At 34.7% G+C, this 12,397-nt stretch overlaps 1 protein-coding gene across 1 annotated transcript in view; it reads left to right on the forward strand.

The window, feature by feature from the left end:
* naalad2 (N-acetylated alpha-linked acidic dipeptidase 2) overlaps positions 1-12,397 on the forward strand; it is a 54,260-nt gene that overhangs the window by 33,255 nt on the left and 8,608 nt on the right. The window contains exons 13-17 of the mRNA XM_061919279.1: positions 1,375-1,438; positions 1,504-1,571; positions 1,635-1,726; positions 3,641-3,731; positions 5,831-6,095. Coding sequence (XP_061775263.1) covers positions 1,375-1,438; positions 1,504-1,571; positions 1,635-1,726; positions 3,641-3,731; positions 5,831-6,095 — 580 coding nt within the window. The remainder of the gene's footprint in view (positions 1-1,374; positions 1,439-1,503; positions 1,572-1,634; positions 1,727-3,640; positions 3,732-5,830; positions 6,096-12,397) is intronic.

A 12,397-nucleotide genomic window follows, 5' to 3' on the forward strand; every position in this document is an offset into this window, starting at 1 on the left:
TATGTATATACATATTTATATATAATGTATATTTGTGTGTGTATGTGTGTGTGTGTATGTATATACGCGTGTTTATATATACGTGTTTGTGTATATATGTATATTATATATATATATGTGTATATATATGTGTATATATGTATATGTTTGTGTGTGTATTTATTTATATATATGTATATATATATATATATATATATGTGAGTGTATATATAAATGTGTGTGTGTGTGTGAGTAAATATTCAGGAATGTGTGTATATGTGTATGTATATGTATATATATACTGTAAGTATACTTGTATATTTTGTGTGTATCTGTGTATAAATGTATGTGTCTGAGTGTGTGTATGTATGTATGTAATGTATATATATGTGTATGTATATATATATATATATATATATATAATACACATATGGTTAAAAAAATTAAAACTATATATTTTTTTAATGTATTTGTTTTATTTTAATTTTTGGGGGGGGTCGGGTTTACTTTTCAGATTGGTGATTCAAAAAGGTATAATTGATGCGTACGCACAACATGTATGTACTACCATTTGTATGGTAGATTTATTTAAACTTTTTATATATATATATATATATATATATATATATATATATATATATATATTAATGCTTTTTATATTTACTTATTGTTTGTGTAATTTGTTCTATTAATGGTCAAATGCTACGTATTTTTTTTAGGTAACTGAGAATTCAACTAGTGACGTCTCTGTCACAGCATGGAAACATGGCACCGCCTGACGGAATGTTTGCAATGAAAACTCCACACAAAAAAACGAAAAATAGCCCACATTTCAGAATAATTCCCACCGATTAAGTAAAATTGTTGTAAATTAAATTGTTCTGATCTACAGCTTATCATAAAATTGACCTGACCGCTGGTTTCCTTTTTAAAAAAATAATAACGAGCCAGTCTTCCAAACGTCAACATTAGCAAAGAAAAATGTTAACATTTGTAGTAAACCAAGACTGAGGTTTATGGCGGCAACATTTTCTAAGAATGTTAGCATGCAAACAGTTAGCATATGTCAGGTACAAAGTTATGACTGAGGTGTACGGCGGCTAAAAAATTACCATACTAATGTTAACATGAGCGTGCTATAATCTAACATATGTCAAGTACCAAGTAATAAGGGTAAAGGGTTGCAAAATTAACATGGAAAGGCCAAAATTAGCACATAAAAAAGTTAGCATTTAACATACCAAGTTAACTGAGTTTTATGGTGGCAAAATTGGCTAAAAATACAGTTAGTATATGTCAGGTACAAAGTTATATGACTAGGGTTGCAAAATGAGTTAAAAAATAGATGGTAATGAGCATGTTATTGTTAGCTAGCTGACGGGTGTTGTTGAACAGGACCACGCCAAGCTGCTGCAGGAGAGAGCCGTGGCCTACATCAACGCTGACTCTGCCATCGAGGGTGAGGCCCAATGGTCACATGGTCCGTGTCACCTAGGACGCCGTAAACTCTTTGCTGACTTCCAGGGATGTACACGCTGAGGGTGGACTGTAGCCCGTCTTTGCACACGCTGGTGTACCAGCTGACCAAGCAGGTAGGTATCACACACACCAACATGTCGCCTCAGACCATATAAGGACTTCCTGTTGGCCTGCAGATCCTCAGTCCTGAGCAAGGCGAGGAAGGACTTTCTCTCTACGACAGTTGGCACAAGAAGGACAACTGGACGGGCGACCGGGACGCCCCCAGGTGAGGGGAGTGCTAATCGTTGGCTGACAAGTGACAACTAGTGTTCTAATCGTTGGCTGACAAGTGACAACTAGTGTTCTAATCGCTGGCTGACAAGTGACAACTAGTGTTTTAATCGCTGGCTGACAAGTGACAACTAGTGTTCTAATCGCTGGCTGACAAGTGACAACTAGTGTTCTAATCGCTGGCTGACAAGTGACAATTAGTGTTCTAATCGCTGGCTGACAAGTGACAACTAGTGTTTTAATCGCTGGCTGACAAGTGACAACTAGTGTTCTAATCGCTGGCTGACAAGTGACAACTAGTGTTCTAATCGCTGGCTGACAAGTGACAACTAGTGTTCTAATCGCTGGCTGACAAGTGACAATTAGTGTTCTAATCGCTGGCTGACAAGTGACAACTAGTGTTTTAATCGCTGGCTGACAAGTGACAACTAGTGTTCTAATCGCTGGCTGACAAGTGACAACTAGTGTTCTAATCGCTGGCTGACAAGTGACAACTAGTGTTCTAATCGCTGGCTGACAAGTGACAACTAGTGTTCTAATCGTTGGCTGACAAGTGACAATTAGTGTTCTAATCGTTGGCTGACAAGTGACAATTAGTGTTCTAATCGCTGGCTGACAAGTGACAACTAGTGTTTTAATCGCTGGCTGACAAGTGACAACTAGTGTTCTAATCGCTGGCTGACAAGTGACAACTAGTGTTCTAATCGCTGGCTGACAAGTGACAATTAGTGTTCTAATCGCTGGCTGACAAGTGACAACTAGTGTTTTAATCGCTGGCTGACAAGTGACAACTAGTGTTCTAATCGCTGGCTGACAAGTGACAACTAGTGTTCTAATCGCTGGCTGACAAGTGACAACTAGTGTTCTAATCGCTGGCTGACAAGTGACAACTAGTGTTCTAATGGCTGGCTGACAAGTGACAACTAGTGTTCTAATCGCTGGCTGACAAGTGACAACTAGTGTTCTAATCGCTAACTGACAAGTGACAACTAGTGTTCTAATCGCTGGCTGACAAGTGACAACTAGTATTCTAATCGCTGGCTGACAAGTGACAACTAGTGTTCTAATCGCTGGCTGACAAGTGACAACTAGTGTTCTAATGGCTGGCTGACAAGTGACAACCAGTGTTCTAATCGCTGGCTGACAAGTGACAACTAGTGTTCTAATCGCTGGCTGACAAGTGACAACTAGTGTTCTAATCGCTGGCTGACAAGTGACAACTAGTGTTCTAATCGCTGGCTGACAAGTGACAACTAGTGTTCTAATCGCTGGCTGACAAGTGACAACTAGTGTTCTAATCGCTGGCTGACAAGTGACAACTAGTGTTCTAATCGCTGGCTGACAAGTGACAACTAGTGTTCTAATCGCTGGCTGACAAGTGACAACTAGTGTTCTAATCGCTGGCTGACAAGTGACAACTAGTGTTCTAATCGCTGGCTGACAAGTGACAACTAGTGTTCTATTCGCTGGCTGACACGTTACAAATGGTGTGTTAATTTGTAGCTGGCATCGAGAGCATTAATTGCTAACTGACAAGTGAAAACTAGTGTGCTAATCGAGACCTTACTACTACAGCATTAATTGCTAGCTGACAAGGGACCACCTAGCGTGCTAATTGCTAGCTGACAAGTGAAAACAAGCGTGTTAATCGCTAGCTGGCATTTAGAGCGTTAATTGCTAGCTGACAAGTGGCAACGAGTGTGCTAATTGCTAGCTGGCAACTAGAGCACTAATTGCTTGCTGCCAAGTGACAACTGTCGTGCTAGTTGCTACCCGGCAGCTAGAGTGCTAATCGCTGGCACAGAAGTGACAGCTAGCTTGTATTTAGCCAACATGAGTGCAACAATGTGGAGTTAGCACTTAGCACTTAGCACTTAGCACTTAGCACGTCTCCTTCGGCTGTTTGCAGGATCAACAAACTTGGATCAGGCAGCGACTTTGAGGCTTACTTTGTCCGTCTGGGAATTGCAGCTGCCAGGGCTCGGTACACCAAGGACTGGGTAATGATGTAGTACTGCAGTACTTAGGGTAATGATGTAGTACTGCAGTACTTAGGGTAATGATGTAGTACTGCAGTACTTAGGGTAATGGTGTAGTACTGCAGTACTTAGAGTAATGATGTAGTACTGCAGTACTTAGGGTAATGATGTAGTACTGCAGTACTTAGGGTAATGATGTAGTACTGCAGTACTTAGGGTAATGATGTAGTACTGCAGTACTTAGGGTAATGGTGTAGTACTGCAGTACTTAGAGTAATGGTGTAGTACTGCAGTACTTAGGGTAATGATGTAGTACTGCAGTACTTAGGGTAATGATGTAGTACTGCAGTACTTAGGGTAATGATGTAGTACTGCAGTACTTAGAGTAATGATGTAGTACTGCAGTACTTAGGGTAATGATGTAGTACTGCAGTACTTAGGGTAATGGTGTAGTACTGCAGTACTTAGGGTAATGATGTAGTACTGCAGTACTTAGGGTAATGATGTAGTACTGCAGTACTTAGAGTAATGATGTAGTACTGCAGTACTTAGGGTAATGATGTAGTACTGCAGTACTTAGGGTAATGATGTAGTACTGCAGTACTTAGGGTAATGATGTAGTACTGCAGTACTTAGGGTAATGATGTAGTACTGCAGTACTTAGGGTAATGATGTAGTACTGCAGTACTTAGGGTAATGATGTAGTACTGCAGTACTTAGGGTAACGATGTAGTACAGCAGTACTTAGGGTAATGATGTAGTACTGCAGTACTTAGGGTAACGATGTAGTACAGCAGTACTTAGGGTAATGGTGTAGTACTGCAGTACTTAGGGTAATGATGTAGTACTGCAGTACTTAGGGTAATGATGTAGTACTGCAGTACTTAGGGTAACGATGTAGTACAGCAGTACTTAGGGTAATGATGTAGTACTGCAGTACTTAGGGTAATGATGTAGTACTGCAGTACCTAGGGTAATGGTGTAGTACTGCAGTACTTAGGGTAATGATGTAGTACTGCAGTACTTAGGGTAATGATGTAGTACTGCAGTACTTAGGGTAACGATGTAGTACAGCAGTACTTAGGGTAATGATGTAGTACTGCAGTACTTAGGGTAACGATGTAGTACAGCAGTACTTAGGGTAATGGTGTAGTACTGCAGTACTTAGGGTAATGATGTAGTACTGCAGTACTTAGGGTAATGATGTAGTACTGCAGTACTTAGGGTAACGATGTAGTACAGCAGTACTTAGGGTAATGATGTAGTACTGCAGTACTTAGGGTAATGATGTAGTACTGCAGTACCTAGGGTAATGGTGTAGTACTGCAGTACTTAGGGTAATGATGTAGTACTGCAGTACTTAGGGTAATGATGTAGTACTGCAGTACTTAGGGTAATGATGTAGTACTGCAGTACTTAGGGTAATGATGTAGTACTGCAGTACTTAGGGTAATGATGTAGTACTGCAGTACTTAGGGTAATGATGTAGTACTGCAGTACTTAGGGTAATGATGTAGTACCTCAGTACTTAGGGTAATGGTGTAGTACTGCAGTACTTACGGTAATGATGTAGTACTGCAGTACTTAGGGTAATGATGTAGTACTGCAGTACTTAGGGTAATGGTGTAGTACTGCAGTACTTAGAGTACTGATGTAGTACTGCAGTACATAGGGTAATGATGTAGTACTGCAGTACTTAGGGTAATGATGTAGTACTGCAGTACTTAGGGTAATGATGTAGTACTGCAGTACTTAGGGTAATGATGTAGTACTGCAGTACTTAGGGTAATGATGTAGTACTGCAGTACTTAGGGTAATGATGTAGTACTGCAGTACTTAGGGTAATGATGTAGTACTGCAGTACTTAGGGTAATGATGTAGTACTGCAGTACTTCAGTTTACATAATAATGTACTACTGCAATACTTTAGTTAACATAGTGATGTAGTATTACAGTACTTTAATTAACATAGTGATGTAGTATTACAGTACTTTAGTTAACATAGTGATGTAGTACTGCACGTAACATTAATTAAAAAGTGTGTGTGTGCGTGCGTGTGTGTGTGTGTGTGTGTGTGTGTGTGTGTGTGTGTGTGTGTGTGTGTGTGTGCGTGCGCACAGAAAAGCGAGCGCTTCAGCAGCTACCCGGTCTACCACACGGTGTACGAGACCTTCGAGCTGGTGGAGAAGTTCTACGACCCCACCTTCAGGAGACTGAGGACTGTGGCCCAGGTGAGAGGAGGTCTGCTGCTCCTGCTGGCAGACTCCCAGCTCCTCCCCCTGGATGCCCAGCAGTACGCCCTGGCACTGGACAAGTACTCACGCAGCATCGCCAACTTGGCACGCCGCCACCTGCCCGCCATGCAGGAGCACCAGGTGTCCTTTGGTAGGTCTGGTGACCTCACTCATTCATCAATCATGCTGACATCACTGAATATTCATCATTCATGGTGGCATCATTAAATATTAATGTGACATCACTTAATATTCATCATTCATGGTGACATCACTAAACATACATTTTTCCTGGTTTAATTAAATATTCATTATTCATGGTGACATCACTAAATACTCATTATTCATGGTGACATCACTAAATATTCATTATTCGTGGGGACATCACTAAATATTCATTATTCATGGTGACATCACTAAATATTTGTAATTCATGGTGAATTCACTGAACATTGATTTTTCCTGGTGTAATTAAATATTCATCATTCATGACGACATCACTAAATATTAATTATTCATGGTGACATCACTGAACATTGATTTTTCCTGGTGTAATTAAATATTCATTATTCATGGTGACATCACTAAATAGTCATGGTAACTCCACTAAATATTCATTATTTAAGATGACATCACTAAATATTCATTATTCATGATGACATCACTAAATATTCATTATTCATGGTGACATCACTAAATATTCATTATTCATGGTGACATCACTAAATAGTCATTATTCATGGTGACATCACTAAATAGTCATTATTCATGGTGACATCACTAAATATTCATTATTCATGGGGACATCACTAAATATTCATTATTCGTGGTGACATCACTAAATATTTGTAATTCATGGTGACATCACTAAACATTGATTTTTCCTGGTGTAATTAAATATGCATTATTCATGATGACATCACTAAATATTAATTATTCATGGTGACATCACTAAATATTCATTATTCATGGTGACATCACTAAATAGTCATGGTAACTCCACTAAATATTCATTATTTAAGATGACATCACTAAATATTCATTATTCATGGTGACATCACTAAATAGTCATTATTCATGGTGACATCACTAAATAGTCATTATTCATGGTGACATCACTAAATATTCATTATTCATGGTGACATCACTAAATAGTCATTATTCATGGTGACATCACTAAATAGTCATTATTCATGGTGACATCACTAAATAATCATTATTCATGGTGACATCACTAAATATTCATTATTCATGGTGACGTCACTAAATATTCATAATTCATGGTGACATCACTAGTCATTATTCATGGTGACATCACTAAATATTCATTATTCATGGTGACATCACTAAATATTCATTATTCATGGTGACCACTAAATATTCATTATTCATGGTGACATCACCAAATATTCATTATTCATGGTGACCACTGAATATTCATTATTCATGGTGACATCACTAAATATTCATTATTCATGGTGACATCACAAAATATGCATTATTCATGGTGTCCACTAAATATTCATTATTCATGGTGACATCACTAAATATCCATTATTCATGGTGACATCACTAAATATTCATCATTCATGGTGACATCACTAAACATACATTTTTCCTGGTTTAATTAAATATTCATTATTCATGATGACATCACTAAATACTCATTCATGGTGACATCACTAAATATTTGTAATTCATGGTGACATCACTAAACATTGATTTTTCCTGGTGTAATTAAATATTCATTATTCATGATGACATCACTGAATATTAATTATTCATGGTGACATCACTAAATATTCATTATTTAAGATGACATCACTAAATATTCATTATTCATGGTGACAACACTAAATATTCATTATTCATGGTGACATCACTAAATAGTCATTATTCATGGTGACATCACTAAATATTCATTATTCATGGTGACATCACTAAATATTCATTATTCATGGTGACATCACTAAATAGTCATTATTCATGGTGACATCACTAAATATTCATTATTCCTGGTGACATCACTAAATAGTCATTATTCATGGTGACATCACTAAATAGTCATTATTCATGGTGACATCACTAAATAGTCATTATTCATGGTGACATCACTAAATATTCATTATTCATGGTGACATCACTAAATATTCATTATTCATGGGGACATCACTAAATATTCATTATTCGTGGTGACATCACTAAATATTTGTAATTCATGGTGACATCACTAAACATTGATTTTTCCTGGTGTAATTAAATATGCATTATTCATGATGACATCACTAAATATTAATTATTCATGGTGACATCACTAAATATTAATTATTCATGGTGGCATCACTAAATATTCATTATTCATGGTGACATCACTAAATAGTCATGGTAACTCCACTAAATATTCATTATTTAAGATGACATCACTAAATATTCATTATTCATGGTGACATCACTAAATAGTCATTATTCATGGTGACATCACTAAATAGTCATTATTCATGGTGACATCACTAAATATTCATTATTCATGGTGACATCACTAAATAGTCATTATTCATGGTGACATCACTAAATAGTCATTATTCATGGTGACATCACTAAATAATCATTATTCATGGTGACATCACTAAATATTCATTATTCATGGTGACGTCACTAAATATTCATAATTCATGGTGACATCACTAGTCATTATTCATGGTGACATCACTAAATATTCATTATTCATGGTGACATCACTAAATATTCATTATTCATGGTGACCACTAAATATTCATTATTCATGGTGACATCACCAAATATTCATTATTCATGGTGACCACTGAATATTCATTATTCATGGTGACATCACTAAATATTCATTATTCATGGTGACATCACAAAATATGCATTATTCATGGTGTCCACTAAATATTCATTATTCATGGTGACATCACTAAATATCCATTATTCATGGTGACATCACTAAATATTCATCATTCATGGTGACATCACTAAACATACATTTTTCCTGGTTTAATTAAATATTCATTATTCATGATGACATCACTAAATACTCATTCATGGTGACATCACTAAATATTTGTAATTCATGGTGACATCACTAAACATTGATTTTTCCTGGTGTAATTAAATATTCATTATTCATGATGACATCACTGAATATTAATTATTCATGGTGACATCACTAAATATTCATTATTTAAGATGACATCACTAAATATTCATTATTCATGGTGACAACACTAAATATTCATTATTCATGGTGACATCACTAAATAGTCATTATTCATGGTGACATCACTAAATATTCATTATTCATGGTGACATCACTAAATATTCATTATTCATGGTGACATCACTAAATAGTCATTATTCATGGTGACATCACTAAATATTCATTATTCCTGGTGACATCACTAAATAGTCATTATTCATGGTGACATCACTAAATAGTCATTATTCATGGTGACATCACTAAATAGTCATTATTCATGGTGACATCACTAAATATTCATTATTCATGGTGACATCACTAAATATTCATTATTCATGATGACATCACTAAAGAATCATTATTCATGGTGACATCACTAAATATTCATTATTCATGGTGACATCACTAAATATACATTTTTCCTGGTTTAATTAAATATTCATTATTCATGGTGACAACACTAAATATTCATTATTCATGGTGACATCACTAAATAGTCATTATTCATGGTGACATCACTAAATATTCATTATTCATGGTGACATCACTAAATATTCATTATTCATGGTGACATCACTAAATAGTCATTATTCATGGTGACATCACTAAATATTCATTATTCCTGGTGACATCACTAAATAGTCATTATTCATGGTGACATCACTAAATAGTCATTATTCATGGTGACATCACTAAATAGTCATTATTCATGGTGACATCACTAAATATTCATTATTCATGGTGACCACTAAATATTCATTATTCATGGTGACATCACTAAATATTCATTATTCATGATGACATCACTAAAGAATCATTATTCATGGTGACATCACTAAATATTCATTATTCATGGTGACATCACTAAATATACATTTTTCCTGGTTTAATTAAATATTCATTATTCATGATGGGATCACTAAATATTCATTATTCATGGTGACATCACTAAATATTCATAATTCATGGTGACATCACTAGTCATTATTCATGGTGACATCACTAAATATTCATTATTCATGGTGACCACTAAATATTCATTATTCATGGTGACATCACTAAATATTCATTATTCATGGTGACCACTAAATATTCATCATTCATGGTGACATCACTAAATATTCATAATTCATGGTGACATCACTAGTCATTATTCATGGTGACATCACTAAATATTCATTATTCATGGTGACATCACTAAATATTCATTATTCATGGTGACATAACTAAATATTCATCATTCATGGTGACATCACTAAATATTGATTTTTCCTGGTGTAATTAAATATTCATTATTCATGATGAGATCACTAAATATTCATTATTCATGGTGACATCACTAAATATTCATTATTCATGGTGACATCACTAAATATTCATTATTCATGGCGACGTCACTAAATATTCATTATTCATGGTGACATCACTAAATATTCATTATTCATGGTGACCACTAAATATTCATTATTCATGGTGACCACTAAATATTCATTATTCGTGATGGCATCACTAAATACTCATTATTCATGGTGACATCACTAAATATTCATTATTCATGGTGACATCACTAAGTATTCATTATTCATGGTGACATCACTAAATATTTGTAATTCATGGTGACATCACTAAACATTGATTTTTCCTGATGTAATTAAATATTCATTATTCATGATGAGATCACTAAATATTAATTATTCATGGTGACATCACTAAATAGTCATCATTTAAGATGACATCACTAAATATTCATTATTCATGGTGACATCACTAAATATTCATTATTCATGGTGACAACACTAAATATTCATTATTCATGGTGGCATCACTAAATATTCATTATTCATGGTGACATCACTAAATATTCATTATTCATGGTGACATCACTAAATATTCATTATTCATGGTGACATCACTAAATATTCATTATTCATGGTGACATCACTAAATATTCATTATTCATGGTGACATCACTAAATATTCATTATTCATGGTGACCACTAAATATTCATTATTCATGGTGACCACTAAATATTCATTATTCGTGATGGCATCACTAAATACTCATTATTCATGGTGACATCACTAAATATTCATTATTCATGCTGACATCACTAAATATTCATTATTCATGGTGACATCACTAAATATTTGTAATTCATGGTGACATCACTAAACATTGATTTTTCCTGGTGTAATTAAATATTCATTATTCATGATGAGATCACTAAATATTAATTATTCATGGTGACATCACTAAATAGTCATCATTTAAGATGACATCACTAAATATTCATTATTCATGGTGACATCACTAAATATTCATTATTCATGGTGACAACACTAAATATTCATTATTCATGGTGGCATCACTAAATATTCATTATTCATGGTGACATCACAAAATAGTCATTATTCATGGTGACATCACTAAATATTCATTATTCATGGTGACATCACTAAATATTCATTATTCATGGTGACATCACTAAATAGTCATTATTCATGGTGACATCACTAAATGGTCATTATTCATGGTGACCACTAAATATTCATTATTCATGGTGACATCACAAAATATTCATTATTCATGGTGACATCACAAAATTTTCATTATCCATGGTGACATCACTAAATATTCATCATTCATGGTGACATCACTAAACATACATTTTTCCTGGTTTAATTAAATATTCATTATTCATGATGACATCAGTAAATACTCATTATTCATGGTGACATCACTAAATATTCATTATTCATGGTGACATCACAAAATATTTGTAATTCATGGTGACATCACTAAATATTGATTTTTCCTGGTGTAATTAAATATTCATTATTCATGGTGACATCACTAAATATTCATTATTTAAGATGACATCACTAAATATTAATTATTCATGGTGACATCACAAAATAGTCATTATTCATGGTGACATCACTAAATATTCATTATTCATGGCGACATCACTAAATAGTCATTATTCATGGTGACATCACTAAATAGTCATTATTCATGGTGACCACTAAATATTCATTATTCATGGTGACATCACTAAATAGTCATTATTCATGGTGACATCACTAAATATTCATTATTCATGGTGACATCACTAAATAGTCATTATTCATGGTGACATCACTAAATATTCATTATTCCTGTTGACATCACTAAATAGTCATTATTCATGGTGACATCACTAAATATTCATTATTCATGGTGACATCACTAAATA

This window comes from Nerophis ophidion, linkage group LG13, assembly GCF_033978795.1.
Source record: "Nerophis ophidion isolate RoL-2023_Sa linkage group LG13, RoL_Noph_v1.0, whole genome shotgun sequence".
In the NCBI taxonomy this organism is placed as follows: Eukaryota; Metazoa; Chordata; class Actinopteri; order Syngnathiformes; family Syngnathidae; genus Nerophis; species Nerophis ophidion.